Source organism: Gambusia affinis, linkage group LG02 (genome assembly GCF_019740435.1).
Source record: "Gambusia affinis linkage group LG02, SWU_Gaff_1.0, whole genome shotgun sequence".
Lineage (NCBI taxonomy): Eukaryota > Metazoa > Chordata > Actinopteri > Cyprinodontiformes > Poeciliidae > Gambusia > Gambusia affinis.
This window is the reverse complement of record NC_057869.1, coordinates 13,553,360-13,572,884: the sequence shown is the minus strand read 5'-3', so window position 1 is coordinate 13,572,884 and position 19,525 is coordinate 13,553,360. Positions and strand designations below refer to the sequence as shown.

Genomic DNA, 19,525 nt, shown 5'->3' with positions numbered 1-19,525 from the left:
GTGCATGATTATGAATTGAAATCACTTTTAAAGAATAAAGATAAATAAGTATTTATAACAAGTCGTAAAAAGTGATGCTCATAGGCGATCATAGCCTCCTGGGAACCGAAGAAAAAAAGTGTGTTCCAATTTCTTTTTTTGTGTGATTTCCTATCTATTTGGGTCTAAAAAAACACCTTACAATTAAAATTTTTTTAAAAATATTTTTATTTTTAATTTCACAGCATGTCCACTGTAGTGGACAACAGGATGATTTTTGTGTAAAAATACAACTGAATTTAGAAAATGAGCAGATTATCGCTTTAGAGTAATATTAACAAAAGAATAAATTTAATTTGATCAAAAACTAAATTCTTTATCACTCTTCGTTGTTTTCTGTTGCTTATTGCTTGCAAGGACAATAGTTGCCTGTGTATTTAGTTGAACATTGAACATAAGCAGTTCTACAGTTCTTCTTTTGGATATTTTAGCGGTGATAATCCTGGAAGCACGTTTTCCTTTTGGTGATGCAGAGAAACATCTTGCATTTGGTACACCTCATGTATGTCTTGCCATTGCAGCCCTTATTCCTGCATCTTTCTGCATGCTTGATATCCACCATCTCTGGCATGTGCCTGGCCCCTAGTCTGCGTACAGAGGGCTCTGGTTGAGGGATCCTTGTTTTGGTTGGTGGCTGATACTCTTCTTCACTGTCTTCACTGCTGTCATCAAATGAAGGACTATCCAACAGCTCTTCAGCCAGGTGCAATTTGAAGTCCAGATACTGTTGGGTGTTCTTAGATGATCGATTAATCGCTTTACTGTCAGACTTGTATTGGATCCAAGCGCTTGTAATGGCAACATCAAAGAAATGAGCGATCACACGTGATGTCCATTTCTTGGTCCTGGTTGACATGCGATAAAAGCTCAGCATTCGGTCACAAGTCTACGCCACCCATGTTGTCATTGTATTCTCTGATCACTGCTGGTCGTCGCACCTGGACATGAGCCTTTTCTTTGTTGGACCATCTGCTACAGATATCTTCTGGATCTTTCCCATACACAGTGGAAGCCATCAACACTGGTTTATTGTCAAACCATTTAGTGATTGCCAGCTCAGGCCTCCTCCGACCATCGTCACTGATGCTCCTCTCCCTTCTTTTCGCAACTGCTTATCTCCTGGTAGCTGGCATGGCTTTGGTACTCGGTTCCTCATTATTGTTCCAGTTGCTGGAAGACCCTTTGCAAGCAAAGCATCCATGAGATCGATTGTTGTGAAGTATCGATCAAAGAATACACAGGTTCCTGTGGGAAGAGATTCAACCAATCGCAAGACTGCTGCAGCTCCAACTCCCAACCTTTGGCCCCTGAACGTATTCTTCCCTTGATACACCTCAAAATCCAGTACTAGACCATTTGGAGAGGCAAGGACAAAGACTTTTAGGCCAGTAGGGTTTGGCTTGCCTGGGACATATTGCCTGACTGGACAGCGGCCTGTGAAAGGGACGATTTGCTCATCAATGCAGACCTTATTATACCTTGGAAGTCTGAGACAACCTTGCCTCACACGGTCAAGCAATGGTCTGACTCTCCAAAGAATGTCTGACTCCTTTGTCTCTTCTGTTACATCCAGATCATCAACAATCTTGAGTGAGCTTCTCAGCTTGTAGAATCTATCCCTTGTCATTTTCCTGCTAATAACTGGCACTTTAGTTTTTTTAGCCCAAAACATTTTAACTCTGGGATAGCCAAGGCAGGCCATGTGTACTGATATGCCAAAGAAAATCTTGATTTCTTGAGCAGTAGTATTTAGTGACACTCCTGTCGCAGCTGTCTTTGATTTGTAAAAGCTGCCAAATCTTCAAAGATTTTGTCGTCGATGTACTGCGAAAAGTATTGGATTGGACTCCAGTGTTCTCGGATTTTAGGGTCATCTTGACAGACAGGAAGCCCAGGTAGCACAGGTGTGAATCTATTATGATGGATGGAAAAAAAACACAAATAAGTACTTAAATACTAATACAGCAATAATCTAATATGATAATAGAATTGGATACATTAGCCTAGAACTAAATAAAACATACAAGGTAGTCCTGGCCCACAAAGCACGACGACTTTCCTGCTCCCTTTCTGGCTCTGAGACTGTCTCCTCATCAGATACTCCTGCATCTTCTTCCTCTCCTTCTTCACCTACTTCTTCTTCACCATCTTCTCCTGTCCCAGGCTGATACTCATCCTCATCCTCATCCTCATCTGACAGCCCCAAATCTGAATCTCCCTCTACTATTCGGTATAAAATCCTCTCTGCTTCACTTCTTTCTCCTACAAGAATGTTGACTCATTAAATACATTAAAATGGTCCTGGTGTCCACTACAATTGACATTCATAAAAGGACTGTTATTTCAAAACAGAAATTATTAAACTGTTTTCTGAGATAAAAATATTATCATTGACATGTTAATAAACAAGACTATATATAATTATCATGGTAAAAATAGCAATAGATAAAGAATAATTTGCTTACCTTTCCTCTTTCCATAAAATGTGGTTGTTGGTATGCCAGCCATTTTGATTGAAAAGAAAAAGTGAGTTCCCAGCATGCAAACCTATCACATGACACATCACTGGAAAGCCCAGGATGTCCTCTAAAGAGTAATGCAGGGCTTGATAGGGTAACTCAAAATAGTAAAAGAAAATACAGGTGAACAAAATGTCCACTATAAAGGACACAAATGAATGGGCCGGGTCTCAGGAGGATAGGGCACCAACATTGGTTTCTAGATGTGCAAAACACAAAGATTTGCAGCTACAACTGCAACAAACAGAAGGTGTTAATATATTGGGGACTGAACACGTATAGAGCTGCACAGAGGTGCAGTTCTTGCCTTGCAGCAAGAAGGTCCTGGGTTCGATTCCGGGCTCGGGGTCTTTCTGCACGGAGTTTGCATGTTCTCCCTGTGCATGCTTGGGTTCTCTCCGGGTTCTCCGGCTTCCTCCCACAGTCCAAAAACATGACTGTCAGGTTAATTGGTCTCTCTAAATTCACCCTATGCATGAGTGTGTGTGTGCATGGTTGCTTGTCTGTTTCTATGTTGCCCTGCAACAGACTGGAAACCTGTCCAGGGTGACCCCGTCTCTCCCCTTGAACGTTAGCTGGAGATAGGCACCAGCACCTCCTGATCCCACTAGGGACACGTACGAACACGTATACTCACTACACTCAATATGTATTCTCAACATCTGATATTATTGTTTTAGAAGGTTTTGTTTAAGTGAGCCTTATTGGGCCACAAACAGGATAAATGAGGTTTCTTACAGAGTCTGTCCACTGCGGCTGGACGTCCTCAGGTTCTGGTGGATAGGACATCCAAGAGGGACTGTGATAGGAAGTAGGGGATGTGGGGACAAAATACTCTGAGTACCCTGGCTTTGCAGCAGGGATGGCGTAGACAGCAGTAATAGGGTTTCCTGTTTAAATAAAAACAATCAATGATTGTTTTGTTTTTATTGTCAAAATGCTGCTATTATATAAAGACTCAATGCGAGTATTTTAAATTCTGAATCACCTTCTCTTCTGCTTACCTGAGTAGTTTGGGACAGGTTGTTCTGCAGTGATAGATGGAAGTGCTGCTCGTGTGAACGGCCCGTATGGGTTTTTCTCACGTTGACTCCGCATTTCAGTGACAGATGTTTCTGAGCTCCTTCCCTTAGGCCCCAGATCCGAGGTGGAACTAAGTCAAGATATTAGAGGCATAAACAAGAAACTGCAGAAAGACGCCACTAGATGGCACACACACTCCATGTAAAGAAAAATAACACGTCATTAGTATTCTTGACATCTCTCTATACACAAGTTCATTATAAAAAATTATACAGGGCCTTAAATCACCCTCACCACAACAAATCTCCTTATAGTCCCTCAATATGGATGTTAATGTGATTTTTAAAAAAGGAACATCCAAAAGGTTAGCAAACAAAAGATGGTCATTTGTCTCCACCAGTGTCTGTTTTTCTGTTATCCATTTTGCTAAACTTTTATGTACTCCAATTCTTACCAAGAGCCTGTTTAAAGAAAGATTGTGTTTTCCTTTACAAGGCGCCACACGTTGGCTTTTGTGTATTTTGGTGAAGCTTGTGCTCCACTTTTTAATCGTCTGTTTATGTATCTTTGTCATCCATGACATTTTCAGAAATTTTGAAAATGAACTTCTCTTTTCATTTATGGGTGTCTTCATTTTTTTTACCGTCTTAAGGAGGTTCTGTGAGGAGGTCCAGTGCGAGGTGGTAGAGGAGGCGGAGAACCCATGGCCATCTCAGGAAGCTGGGTGAAGCGAAAGGCCTTAAACGACACAGTAGGAACTCTTTTGATTAAAGAACTTGGTCACTTGAAAACATGAAATAGCTTTTCCAACTCACAGGTTTAGGCAGGCTGCACTGATAAATATCTGCTCCGTAAGATGGCACCCAGTGGAGTCCACCCCGCCCTGAGCTCATGGTGCCAGGAACGCTGCTGACCACGTCTGCGTACGGGAGAGGAGGCGCAGGGCTGTATTGGTCAGGAGGGGCCTGCTGGTGGTGGCCATGCCTTCCAGATGTGGACTGGCCCCCAGAAGCCAGGCTAAACGCCTCCTCCAGCAGCAGGTGCATCTGCTGTCGCACTTCATCAATGGACGGCTGTGAGCTCAGAGTGGATGTCTCTGAGTGGCCTTTAAGGCCACGACCATACATGTATCTTCGCGGCCCCAGAAGATGATCAACATTTGTCTCCTCGATTAGCTCCGGCTCAGTCTGTGAAATATATATATATATATATATATATATATATATATATATATATATATATATATACACGACATGATATATTTTATATATTTAATAGATTAGACTCAAGTGACTCTTCAAAACTATGAGAACTGAAGACAAAAAGAAAACAGTTAAATGTGACCAAATATTATCCAGTGAAAGATGGTACTACCACAACAATGTGGGCATAGTATTCATCTCACAATTTTCAGTGTTTGTTTTGTGTAAAACCTTTTAACATTTTCTAGAAAAAGGTTCAGCCTGGTTTCATCAGACTTTTTTTTTTTTTTTGTCAGAACTGGATGTTTTATTTACAGTAACCCTACTTCTTAGTCTGAGCACAAAAAAGATAAAGGAGATCGGTGCAAAATATTTCCAGTGCTGACAAGAACTTCCTGTAGATCCTTAAGAATTGATGTTACCCTAAACTTCATTGTGCCATGTTGGATTTACACCACCAAGGAGTTTTTGAAGCCTTCTCCTGAATGATACTCTGTACAATGAGTTTATTTTATGTTCCTTTGAAATTTCTTTGCTGTTATTAGGATTTGAACCTAAGTTCTGATTCAGGTGATTTATTATCACTGGTGACAAAGAGAAGACTGAATACTTTACATTTGTTTGTTGTTTTTTTTTTGCAGGGGGTAGGAGGTTGTTGTTTTTAAAGGATGCTTAAATGAAGTATTTTTAAAGACTGTGGTGACCTGTGATGGTTTTTTTTTTTTCAGCAAAATGGTTTTTCATTTGACGTGTACAGAGTAAATGCAACATTGTAAATACAAAAATGTTTGGAAATGATTGATCATGGTCAAATTTTTATGGGTCGTGTACACTTTTGAGAGCAGTATTTATTGACCTAATAATTTTTATCTTTTAGCATACTTTTTTTGTCACTACGTCCATCTATTCGGTAGTCCAGCACAGTGACAAATTTATATAATTTGAGACTGCCCTACTTCCTGTGCAAAAAGAGGGCAGCCACAGTAGAGCCAGCACAGAGCACCTCATAAATCAGCCCTCTTGAAAAAGGGAAGCGACTTACATCTGCAGCCAGACCAGTCGCTTTGTATTCAACAAGGCCAGGAAACACAGTGCAAATCAACACATGGTCACAGAAGTATAATAATTTATTTTTATTTTTTTTTACCCAGTGTCATACTTTCTCTGCAATTCAACCCCCTTGTGATGGTGAGGTGAATGCTTGTCACTGGACCAATGTGAGATTTCTGAGGCTGTTTTTGTGTAGGCCAAAAAGAGCCAAAGCACCACCAGTTTGCACAAATGCTCCATTTAACTATGCCTGTACTTTTCTAATAAAATAGAAATTTTGAAAAAAAATGTTTAGAATTTCTTTGACGCTAAAAGTATTCTGACTTCAAGACCATAAAAGTCTATTAGACAAATAGCAAAACAGCTATACGTCACTCAGCAATGCTTCATAAATCTTTACATTTAATTATAAATTTCCCATTTCTCTGCTCACAGTTTGCAGAACACTTCAAACCACACTTGAGTAGAACAGGTCTAATGTATAGCTCTGTTTGTACAGAGAGTCTCACAGTAAAGAGAGAGGGATTTCACAGAGTCCTCATAATCCTTACAATCAAGGTTAATTGGTCTGTGAAATTTGGTCACATTTTTTTTTAGAAAAACAAAATGAGAACTTATGTTATATTTCTGCAACAAAAGTCTGCATTTCCTAAAGGTCTTGGTATTTGCCAGAGTTGGAGTATAATTAATCCAAAGTCCCTCTGTTAACTACACCTCTATGGTATCACATTTCTATGCCAATATCTTTAACAATGTAAATGTACACCCAAGCTCTTCTGGACAAGTGTTGTTGTCCAGTAGGTTTTGGGAAGTTTGGAACAGTTAGTCCTAATGAGAGGAACTGTGCATTTTCTCCCCTGTAGTTAGCTCTCACATTGCCCATTGAAACAACACAATTCCTTAATGCGCCATTTTTATCACCAGTAGAGCGCTCCTTTAAGCTATAGCTCTGGAAAAAAAAGAGAAGCCTTTTAGCTGCTAATTGGCTGATTAGGTTTGGTCGAAAAGGTTGGTGGGAGTTGACATGGGACTCACATCGTAGCCACTGTTGCGGATTCCTCTTCTGGGCCTCTCTCTCATTACAAGCAGGTCCATCTCAGTTCCTCCGGGACTTTGACTGCTTAGGCTCTGTCTGCTGCGATAGGCCATCTGTCCGACCTGCGAATGCCTGCCAATTAGAGTAAACCGAGTGAGTGCAACACAAATCAAACCTGCAGCAAAGCAATTCTTTACTCAAAGCGTTCAGATTATTCGGTCAGTCTTTCATGTGCCTTCAGCAGAAGAAGTAGAAGATAAACCTCGTTGGCTTATTGCTGGAGGCATGAAGAGCAAGGTAAGGAAAATAATTGGACTCCTATTTGAAAGGTGTGGTGCTGACAAAATAGGTGTCAAACTTGAAGAGGACAAAGATAAAAAAAAAAACGTTGGTCACACATTAGTGAACAACTACAAGACTTTATGATTTTAATATTCTTTTGATCTCTTAATATAGTCAGTGTGTGTCATTACACACTGTAGTAGGGAAAATATTAACAGATGCCATGACACATGTCAGTACAGGTAGGCCGATCAAACCAAAACAATAAGTATCAGTATCACATTGATACTGTGGTAAGCAACACTGTTTTTTATTTGTAAAAAAAAAAAAAAAAAAGGAAAAAAAAAAAAGAAGAAATGTGGCAACAATGTATGATTTTCATACATTGTTGTGTTGTAAAACTCCAACAAAAAAAAAAATAATTAATGTTTTTGGCTATATTTTAAGTTATTTATAAATTAGTGCTGGCAAGTGTATTTGTACTTTTGTATCATTTGAAAGCAACAAGAGATTGTGACCATAAAAACCTTGAACAGAATCATGTTGGCAGAGTTCATCAGCTCCCACAACCAGATTTGGCTCTGGTTGCACAAGCACTGCAGGGCCCACAACATGGTCCCAGCATGGCATGGAAAACGTAGTAATTCCCTTTTCCAAGTCCAAAAAGTCCATTAAGGTTTGTTGGGCAAGATGTAATATCTGGTAGATTAAAAAATACTAAATAGTTACAATGTTTTATATCCATGTTTCCCTTTATATATTTCAGAGGAGGGAACAGAAGGAATCCACTGATGCAGCAAATTACAAATCAGTCACTGTGTGGTAGAATGATGAAACAGATGCCAAAGTGATGAAGATGGATCTATGGTGGAGTGAAATTTATATCATTATTGACACAAATTGAACTGTGTGACAACTCAAAACAGACGGCCTAGAAGCATCCAAGCCTTTAGCATTCTTTCCATGATACCTTTAGAAATGTGAAGAAACAGCAAAGATAATTTTGTGCAACACAAGCTGAGGGTACTGTCAAGACAAAGAGGGAGACGGATACAAATATGATTCTAAATATGTTCCTGAGTGTAAACCCTAACAACCACAACCATATTTCTGGGAAAATGACTCAGGAAATGTCCCCGTCTGGACCTGAAGGATTTTGTATTCTCAGAAAGATAAAACTGGAAATCCAATACAAATCCTAGTAAATCTGGTTGAACTTATTTCTGCTAAGAAGAATGGGAAAATGTGCATTCAAAGGTGACATGCAATTGCAAGATCAGTTTTTGGGTGAAAGACATACCAATATATTCTGAAAACCTGTTATTTCCTGGGTGAAGAACTGTGTGTCGATGAAGGAGACAGTCTGATATAAAGAGCCAAAACTTTCTGGCAGCAACGGAATGCAAGCAATGTAAAAAACATACTAGCAGATTTTGCAAAAAGTTAGCAAAAATGAAAATATATATTAATACATATCAACTCTATCTAGTCTGCTCTTACCTTCTGTGAGACTTGACGTATGTGGACCCTCGTTCATCATCTGGCTCCAGAGGTCTGCCATGCTCACCGACTTCCCTCTCATAGTCGCTCCGTTGTTTATGCACCAGGGCTCGACCTCCACCGCTGCTGCTGCCGTTGGTGGACGGGAAATCATAATACCCTTTCTTCTTAGCTTTTAGCCTCAGCTTGTTTCTGTAGTGCTCAATGTCTGATTTCTGCTTCAACGCCAAGCTAACCTGAAGAGCGGGCATACCAGCAAAATGATCAAAACGTAAAAATGAGAAGAGTGTTCATCTTGCTTCCTCTACTGTAGTACAGATTGTGGGGTGAATATGATATAAATTTAAGATCAGCCATGAAGGAAGTGTTTTTATTTTCTTGTTAAGCATAGGACGTTATGGCATGGTGATACTACTTAATACCCTTTTCAGGCAGACTATTAAGCCTCTGCATTTGTTTCGACATATAGCAATTGTATTAGGCAGCTACCACAAAGCAAACACAACAAATAAAGTCAAACGTATCCTAAGTGAAAGGAAATCATACAGTCTGTCATCTACAATGACAAAACAAGAAAATCAAAGTGATAGTGAGGACATTAGGAGTCTTGTCCGTTGTGAGCAGAAGGAATGCATGTCAATCGGCATAAAGAGTGAACATCTTTGCAGCCACTTCTGGTGAATAGTTATTAAAATATTTTCTATGATAAAGAAATCTTGTTTTCCAACAGTGTGTAGAAAGGTAAATTCTACTCTACATCTGCCATGAGAGGGCTGCACAGTGGCGCAGTTGGGAGAGCTGTTGCCTTGCAGCAAGAAGGTCCTGGGTTCGATTCCCGGCCGGGGATCTTTCTGCATGGAGTTTGCATGTTCTCCCTGTGCATGCGTGGGTTCTCTCCGGGTTCTCCGGCTTCCTCCCACAGTCCAAAACATGACTGTCAGGTTAATTGGTTTCTCTAAATTCTCCCTAGGTGTGAGTGTGTGTGTGCATGGTTGTTTGTCTTGTATGTCTTTGTGTTGCCCTGCGACAGACTGGCGACCTGTCCAGGGTGTACCCCGCCTCTCGCCCGGGACGCAGCTGGAGAGGAACCAGCAACCCTCCCAACCCCATTTAGGGAAGAAGGGTGTAAAGAAAATGGATGGATGGATGGATCTGCCATGAGAGAAATACTTGGCGAGAGCAAACACACAAGTTCATGGCAGAGTGAGAAGGGTTTTTCATAAGGCTTAAGCAATGAACAAAAGAGATTAAATTTAAAGTATGAAAGTGGCATAAAAGTGCTAATTCAGAGTACCTAAAATAACCAGAGATAGAAATATTTTAAAGTAATGGTGCTTCAGGGTCTCCAGTGGCTTGGAAATTCTCTGTGGGATAATCTAATTAAATAAGAAGCTATAACATAATTTCTAAACTGTATAGGTTCAGTTCAAAATAAGCAATTTTCACAGAGTAAAATCCATAATAGTGCTGAGCAATGGAAATTACCACAAAGGTTTGTCAAAGTGAAGAAAGGAGTCGAATAACTGGAGGAAAGATTCAAATATGTCCTTTACATATCCAGGTAGCTCCAGACCATCATAATACTACCACTGTGTAAGACTGTCAGCATGATGCTAATTTCCGAAGATGCAGGGTTTAGTTTTAACAGATGGTCACACTTTCAAAATATTTCCTGTGTCTTGCATCAGTCCATAAAATAGTTTTTGGCAAATTGGAAACAAGCCTTAATGTTCCTTTTGGACATCACTGCTATTTTGCTCTTTGTCACTTTTAAAAAGTTTTCCTTAATGGAGGCAAGAGAGTTAGCAGTTCTTAAGATGATTCTGGGTTTTTTATGACTTCTTCGATTAGTTGTTGTTGGAGGATAGATCATCTCATGGGAAGTGTTGCCACTTTTCCACCTTGTCTTTACTTATGGATAATCATTCTCACTGTGGGTAACTGGAGTCCAAAATTCTACAAAAATGGCTTTGTTACCCAATTCAGACTAAGAGACTTTAATCAATTTATTTCTCATCTGTGTTTTAATTTACATCAGGACATAATTTGTTGCTGTTTAGGCTACTTCATCATGTCAGGCAGTTTATACTCCAGTCATTTCTTGGTTCTAGAAGCGTGAACAAGATGTGACCATTCATACTGAAGTAAAAATGATTTGACAATAAAAATATATTTTTATGATATAAAAATTTGTTTGATAATTTAAACCATTCAACTGCGACAAAAAAAAGAGAAGTTTGTAAGAGGCACTGTTTTATAGCACTGTATCTCCAAATGATGTTCTTGCCCAATAAAAACCAACATCTCTCTAAGTGCAGATGTGGGTGTAAATCACCTCTCCGTTGACGATGGCTGAGTCCTGGCTGCGGTCGGAAGATGCAGGGTGGGAGCAATTTGCCTGTGCGGTTACAGGCTTTATGGAAATTAGCTGCAGGGAGCCAGAAGATGTGTCGTATGGATCTGAAGACAAGAGCAGAAGTTTACAAACAAAGAGACAGCAAATAGCAATATTCACTACCGTATCAATCAACGGGGGAAGAGTTGTCATCCTGCCTGTCTGGCCACCCTCTTCCCTTACTTCCATCCCCTCCAAAAAAGGAGAATGCGAACCAACAGTTTCTGAATTGTATCACACAAAAGTCATCTGTCTCAGTAAATGAAGTTGTAGATAGCAACAATAGATCACAAGGACAGCTTTGGCTTCCAGTGTTGTGGTAACGCATCTGTGTGATAAATGAAAGAAACTGACTCTGCACTTTTGTCCGTTATCCAGCATCAGAAAAAAACTGGACTCAGTTCCAGTTTCGCCGAACTCAGCTGTTGAATTATTCAAATCTAGCCGTGAGAGCTAGATTTGTGAGAATCTGACAAATTTGATCAAATTCACAAGCAGAGAGACGGAACAGGAGGAATTTTACTCATGTCCACCACATTTGGACAAATCAAGACTTTATTCAAAGTAGAACAAAATTTAATGGAGCACGAGTTATGAGATTTCACAAGGTATTTCTGGACTCATAAGAGTTGAGTATTAGAGGGTATATGTGTGCTAATCTTGGTTCGTCAGAGTACCCAGCAGTCAAACACACCATACTGTCTCAGCAAAGTGACTGCCTCATGCATATTCATTTGGTCCATCTCCACCTACTGCTGGGGGAGCAGGGGTGGTTACCTTTCTGACTACAAAAGGTGCAGTGCATTCCTTTTAACTGACCCGTTGTGTGATGGAAAACCTTAGACAGTGCAAACGTCTTTATCCAAAAAGGGGAAAATATATTTTTGTTTTGCTTTTTTTGGAAGCCCTTGACCTTGCCAGCGGTAAAATGACTCGTTTTTATTTGCATCTACGTGCGACTCTCACCGTCCCTCCTGCGGGCCTCCTCCTTTGTCGATTTCTGCTGCGCTGTGACTTTCGGCACCGTCAGGCCCCTCTTAGAATTCAGCTTCTCTGATTCGTCGCTGATGACGGAACCGTCTTCACTTGGCAACTTGCTGCAAGTAACCATAGCAACAGGAAAGGCTGTAAGTTCCCAGGAAGCTGGGCTGGCAGCCAGGTTATGTCATCCCTTCCTTTTTACAACCTCACCTTTTCCCTCCTATCCGCTAAAGCTCTTATCCATTAACTATAATGTGTTTAACAAAATTAAATAAATTGCAAAACTATTCTTCATGCTTAAAGAATACTTCTTTCGCGGTCAAGCTGTTTTACTTGATTTAACCTAAATAGCATAAGACAGAAAAATCTCTTTATCAGTGATTCTTGAAAAGTGAGACATAATTGGTTTAAATTTTCCCAATTTTTTTTATTATTCCTCAAACTTATGTATTGAAATATGACAAATACTGGTTTGGAAATGTAAAGATGCTAAGGTGCAGGCTCCTAGTTGCAACCTCTTTTTTTTTTTTTTTTTTTTGAAAATTACATTTTTAATGGACCTGACCTAGAACTTTGTCAACACCATCTGACAAATAAAATCTAAAATAATTTTTTAATGACTCTATAAGTGATATTTTTACTCAGTATTACAGACAAATGCTTCTCAAGAAACAAAGGAAATATTATTTAAAACAAAAAAAAACAAAAACATAAAGTCCATCTGACAGAGCTGACAGTGCATGACGGAGTTGACACAGAACTGAAGGTGGTGACAAACTAGTGATTAAAAAGAAATACTTGATATATGTGAAGTAATTTATGTAGAATACATTAAAATGAATTATCTGCACATTTAAGTGAGATTTGTCAACACTATCACTGAAAGAGTCACACTGTCAGTTAAAAACTGACGGAGTTGACAAAATGCTAAACTACGTCAATTTATATGATGTCATTCTGGAGGCCATATTGTAGCTCATCAAGTCCATGAAATCTTTATAATACAGCAAAATTAAGCATTTATTTCACAAAATGTCATCATAATTTTGTAAATTGTCAGTTAAGGTGTTGACACATCATGGTTGTGACGAACAACTTAGGAATAAAACGGAATAAAAAACTAAAGAATAACATAAGCTAACCAGAGCTGCCTAGCCCTCTTAGTAAAGGAAGATAAAGGAAGACGTCATGGGGTCCTCAGCAGTTCTGATGGCCCCCAATAATGCCTGATTTTTTTATTATTTTTTTTTTTTACATTCTTTTTATTTCTGGCGGTGTTGACAAAAACTTGGGAAAAATTTCAATGGAGTTGGAAAATATATAGAAATGATTTTTTTTTTTCCAATTTATTGATACTTTTATAATTATTTATTTGAATACTTATACTTAATTGTCAGGATGTGTTATCTTAGTATTCCTTTAATTGTTTTAAACTATTATAATGTATAGGACAGGACAAGGGATTTTAAAGACACCATCCACCTACTACAATGTTTAAAATAAAAAATATTCAGCAAACACCAGGAATACATACATTGTTGTGCTCACATGGGCCAGGTTAGTTTAGTCAGATATTTGAAAATAATATATTTTGTGTATATTTTATTCAAATTTTGTGCTTTATGCATAGGACCTATTTTGTCCCTCTTCTCAAGAATCACTTGTTTATTACACAAAAAATTTGCTTGTATATTTAAAAACATTGGTGGAGCTAAATATCATTTCACTTGTGTCAAATTAATTTCTCTTAGGTATGTCTTTATAAGCAACAACAAAAAAAAAAGATCTCCAAAATACACTGCTGTTTTTATCTTTGTTTTGTGAATGAATGTGCATTTTTAAAAATTTTGTGGAACTGATCATCTTCATCCACATTTGTCAGGTAGAAATCAATCAGAGAGAGAGAATGGAGAATGCAGCAAATATCCTCAGGTTGGCATGTGGACCTTTACTGTGTCAAAGACCAGTAGCCTCTCACCCACTGTATATTGATTACTCATTTATGTCGCATAGCTGGAGAAACAAACAAATCCTGGAATTAAAATAGGAGAAAAATGTGCTAATTTCAACATTTTTAAAAGCCTTAGAGATTACGGCTTTTATTACTCTAAGAGAACGGCAACAAATTCTGTAATTTCTTTGAAGAAATATGTCAGAAAATTACAGTGAGTTTAAGATTTGCTTTTTCAACCTATAGTACAATACGCATATCGTATTGTATGGTTGAGTATATATTGAGTATGTTTCTAACAATGTGTATTCATGTTTAAAGTGAGCCACGACTACTTTGCAAATTAACTGTACAGTTGTATTCATACTTGTTCCCATGACTTCAAACACTGCAGTGTTTGCTCGATTTAGAGCTAATCAGTCTTTAGCTGAAAATAAAACTACAAGACTGGCTGTGAGATCAAAGAATAATGGTCTGAACCCTAATAGTCTGTTAAAATTGATAACAGCAACAAAGAACTCTAAAGCAGGCAATGCTGCAGAGAGAAAGACACAAAGAAGCGTAAGGAGTTTAGTCTAAAGGAGGTGTGTAGTTCACTTTCACTGAATGAAAATTGTGATTAGAAGACAGATGAAGTGCAGGATGTTGTATCCACCAAGTATGAATGCATGGATTTTTTTACTAGTGTGTTTGTCAAATATTGCAGCTGAAACTTGGTGTAATTTTATATGAAACTGAAATAGGAAATTAAGAAACTTTAAAGTATCGTCTGAGCAACTTGGTATCAACAGCTGCTGCTTGAGAAAAATAAAATTGATCAATTTGACTTAAAAGAAATCAACCTTTTAATGTCAACCATAATGCATACAAAACAATAAATAAACAAACAAGCAATATTTGATGAACTTTGACTTCTCATTTTTATTACTAATCTTAAACAGGAGCGCCCCCTGTTGGAGGGCAATAAGCAGCTGTATACATTTGCTAAACCCCCAACAAATCTTTCTGAGTGGCAAAACCTATTTCTCTATTTATCTGTTTTTTATTAACTTATTTATTCATTCATTCTTAATATCTGTCTCTCATTACTAGCCTCTTCCATCAACAATACCAGAGTCACTAATTTAGGTCAAAAAGTAGGTGTGTTGAAGTATTTCAAGGTCAACATTTCTGAGGGGCTGAAAAGTATCTTTTACATACCAAATTTAGTACCATATCAAAACCTAAAGAAAATGTTTAGGATATTTAAAGATATGCATCTTATCTTTTTTTTTTTTCATCAAACGTTCATTTTGGATTCGGCCAAATAGCTTTTGACATTAGTTTACCACTACAATATTACTAGTATAACGCCCAACAATGGCTAAATATCAAATACAAAATAACTTCCTCTTCTGTCTGTCTTTCCCCACATTTAGTTACAAGTATGCCACTTACAAAAGAATATAGAGTATTTTAATAAAAAGCAAATGCTATTTATATGTGTTTATAACATTCTTGTACTGTTATGCTTTCTGGCCAGTATGCTAGGTTTCAAAATACATATTTGTTTCACAAGAAGTTTCACACTGTAGAAAAATAAATTAAAAAAAGCTTTTTAACTGCACAGTATTGAAAACACCAGTTGCTTTGGTCATGCTCTCAATATCCTATGATGCACAAATTAAAATGATATTTCAAACTAGACAGAGAGTAGTGCGTCATCTTCATTTTTTAAAATATTTTTAGGCTCTAGTGTCCTCTTTTGAACAGTGAGAAAAAAGGGAGGAGAAAGACAGGAAACGACATCAAAGAGCCTGAGATAGGGAATCAAACCCGAGATAACCACATAGAGAAATATAGCCTCTGCAAATTGTGCGAGTTCTCCAACAACTGGACCGCCCAGCAACAATGCTTCATCTTTTTTTCAAGAAGTCTAAACCAAAGCTATTAATACAATATTCAACATTATAGCTTTGACACAGTTTTGGAAAATAAAAGGGTAACATAGATCATAGCTTGAAGAGAGGAACAGTGGGAGTATCTTACCTTTTGTGTTTGTCAGCAGTGTGACTTTTTTTGTTGGCTGTCCCATCTTGTTGCAGTGCCTTTTCTAGTGACAGTGATGTGTCCCGAATTTGTAGGGACATCACTAAAGTATCCTGACTGACAGGCAGCATCTCCTCATCTCCTCCCTGCTGGCCCAGGTGCTGCTTGGCATAGTCAAACCCCTGGACTGGCTGATGGACGTGTTAAGGAGGAATAAAGAGTGACAAAAGAGAGTTTTTATAACTAATTTCTCCCCTTCTGCCCAGAAAATGCAATTCAGTATAAAAAATGCAAAGATATGTATGAGTCCATCCCAAGATTCGCACAGACAAGCATCTCAGAATAGTTGCCAAGTACATCCTTACAGGTTAGAGGGATTTAAAAAGCGGAACTGGGATTACTGCACGTCATGCCTTTGAATAGATAAGCACAGATTTAACTGTGACTCTTCTTCGTGTTCTTCATGCACTTCCTGTCTCTGGTTAAATAAATACAAAACAGCAATAGTCAACAAGATGAGAAACACCGGTCTTTGTGGAAATCCAGTGATTAGGTTCAGCAGAATACAAGATAAGATAAAGCGGTAAAACCAAGTTTGTTTAAAATTTGGCATCAGTATGCATATAAATAGACGACCACTCACACAAATATGTGCTGGAAAATTTACGACTGCTGTCATCTCAGAGTCATAAATTGTCTGACACACATCACAGCCGGGCCAAACTGCAAAATCAATGTGTCAAATTCCCGTTGAACGTTCATCTTCTTTAGCACACACTCACACCCACACTCAGAGAGTTTTATTGAAAGTGCTGTTGCTAGTCTTTAAAGAGGAAGCACTAACAAGTGAGTACGATGAAAGGGTTCGGTTTGCACATTTCGTATTGCGGAGGGCTTGATGTGAGGGTCTTTTTAAAATTTTAGGAGTCACTATCTTTGAGCATTTCAAGAGCTTTCCTTTGCTTTCATATTCCTTAGTAGCAAGTATTCACAGTGTACTCTGAAAATGAAATGTATTAAATGTCCTGGCAGACCACACATGATATTTAATGATAATGATTTTAGCGGTCTCTGTTTTGTAAAATGAGATAGTAGGATCTTCCTCTGTGTGTGATGACTGCTCTGTAGTTATAATTTGAGTATCTCTTCGGTTTAATGCATAAGATTTTACTGCACTCTTTCCTATGAATGAGTCAACAGAGAAAGCGATGGGGTCTGCTGTTAGTTACACTCTGCATTTTAATTTGTCTGCTCTGATATATGCCAACACCAAAACAAGATAAACAAGCGTATCATCCCAATGTGAAAGCACTTAGTCTTAGTTGTCTATAAGTATTTGCATGTACCCAGGCAGAAATGATCTTTCTTCTTAAAACATCCTGCATAACACCGTTGCTCTATAAGGCCTAACCTTTTAAGTCCTGCTATCTAGAGACAGCTCCAAGAAGAAGAAAGGATAATATTAGCCATGCTTCCCAGAAAATTGCTTTTTGAAAGCTTTGTTACTCTGAAGTATTTTATATCCTTGGTTTTCATCAGCACAGCTGGATTCACTGAACTATATCAGCAGTGTTCTCTGAACAGAATCCCATTCAAATCCCACGGCAGGCTCAGCTGAGCCTTGGAAATAAAAACAGATTACTAATGAGAAGAATTACAGAGTAATAGATACCTGGTGATAATAGCTCACATCCCTCCGATACGCCATCTGAAAACACAAAGGAAGCTGTTTAAAAGGTGCAAGTGAGATCTAAGTTTGGCTTCCAGATTATCTGAGATTCTACCAAAAAAGACTGAAGGATTTAAAAGAATTTAGGTAATGTGCAAAAAATAAAAAAAGAATTCAAGGCAGTAATCTCTGCATTATAGACTCTTCATTGGGTTTGGGTTATTTGGTTCAAATCAATCATATTAACTGCCATGTCTGACACCGGGAACTATTTTAAAAAATAATAGATGAAAAAAGCAAGAACAAGGGACCTAAGAATCCAACCAAAATTTGCAGGAGAGTGATGAAGTTACATTTGGAATGGCAGACCAGTGCATTAACACACTGCACAGTATCCAACAATGAAAAAATAACTGACAGGACAGGGTACAATTCACGCTCACGAAGTCAAGATTTATGTGATGATTCATCAACTTAGGTGAAGAAAGTCAAGAGAAATGTTGTGTAAGAGCATTAGCTTGGAAACATAACAAACTGAGGGATTTATAAATATTCTGTGGTGAGTCCAGTGTAATCATGGTTCACCACAGTAGTGAACGTGACAATATCTGCAATTGGAAAATCTAACCAACGTTGTTTCTCTGATGTGGTTGGATGTCAGACAGCACGGTCATTTCTGCCAATAACTGTGCTGTCAGAATAACCTAAATTATATTGGTGGGTCAAGGAGCGATTGTGCAACACAATAATAAAAAGTCTCTTCAAATGAATGTTACACATGTCATGGATGGAGGGTAAACTGGTCAGGCAACATCTGACGTTAGAAATGATCTCCATCACTTGGCTCAGACACACAGGAAAAAAAACTCACTACTCTTAGACATTTATTGCCCAAGGAGGTTTGGAGAAATCATTTAGTGATATATTCAATAATATGATCCATGAACAGTAGATGCTTTACATTGACACACAAAGCACAAAAACACAGAAAAGAGCATATTTTCTTAGCTGATTAACTTTATACTAACAAACAACAAATAATTATAATAAAAATTGATAGAACTAGCTGCATAACTAAAGGCAGAGGACTGATAGAGGGAAACTTACCTTGGCTCTGGGATTGAGGTTACCAATGGCATCAGCTTTAAAGTCGTTCTTGTTCTTTTTGCACAGCACAGCTGTGATGATTATAATGATGAGAGTTACCACTGAGATCGGGGCCAAAACTGCAGCAATAATCCAGAGGTTATTTGGAGGGTTCTTGACCACAGCTGAAAAAGCAGAAAGACGTTTTACCGTTTCTTAATTAAGTAGACTATGAGATCGTGATAGAAACATTTGGTCCACAAGTGAATTGCTGTAATTTCAGGACTAGTGTGGGCACCTGCATATCAGCCTCACTCAATAACTTATTTTTTTTTTTAAATGTATACTGTATATAGCCCACACATGTGTATCGGCCACAGGTATCCATGTTGTAACATGAGATATTTATACAGAAGACAAAATAAAAGACAGTAGCCTACCAGGAACAGTCACTGATTGCTATCTTCATCTTCCTCCTGTGCACTAAAACTAGTAAAGTCGCTTTCTTCAGTGTTGGAATTGAACAACTTCAGAATGACTTTGTCACACACTTCCTGAGTCTTTCTTTCATTTTCGCTCTCAATGTCTCTTTCTTCTCTTGCTAAACATCCATATACTGGCTGCATCATTATTGCCATAGTGTTCAAAATGTGTGAAAAAAACAGTAGTGGCTTATAGTCCGGACATTACTGTAGTTGCAAAGATTATATAAGAATAGACATTTCAAAGCAATAACAAAAGACAACATTCTAAAACATGCTGAA

General features: G+C 38.2%; 1 protein-coding gene across 2 annotated transcripts in view; it reads right to left on the bottom strand.

Annotated features, from left to right (window-relative positions):
• kiaa1549lb (KIAA1549-like b) overlaps positions 1-19,525 on the bottom strand; it is a 68,584-nt gene that overhangs the window by 2,896 nt on the left and 46,163 nt on the right. The window contains exons 11-21 of one of the 2 annotated variants that reach the window (XM_044137040.1): positions 18,783-18,946; positions 17,679-17,714; positions 16,007-16,197; positions 12,013-12,143; positions 10,987-11,111; positions 8,652-8,887; positions 6,869-7,001; positions 4,397-4,768; positions 4,225-4,319; positions 3,563-3,711; positions 3,297-3,448 (exon numbers count right to left, since the gene is read on the bottom strand). In XM_044137040.1, the coding sequence (XP_043992975.1) occupies positions 3,297-3,448; positions 3,563-3,711; positions 4,225-4,319; positions 4,397-4,768; positions 6,869-7,001; positions 8,652-8,887; positions 10,987-11,111; positions 12,013-12,143; positions 16,007-16,197; positions 17,679-17,714; positions 18,783-18,946 (1,784 nt within the window). Of the gene's footprint in view, positions 1-3,296; positions 3,449-3,562; positions 3,712-4,224; positions 4,320-4,396; positions 4,769-4,879; positions 6,783-6,868; positions 7,002-8,651; positions 8,888-10,986; positions 11,112-12,012; positions 12,144-16,006; positions 16,198-17,678; positions 17,715-18,782; positions 18,947-19,525 lie in introns of those variants that run through there. The other variant, XM_044137043.1, reaches the window with a different exon arrangement.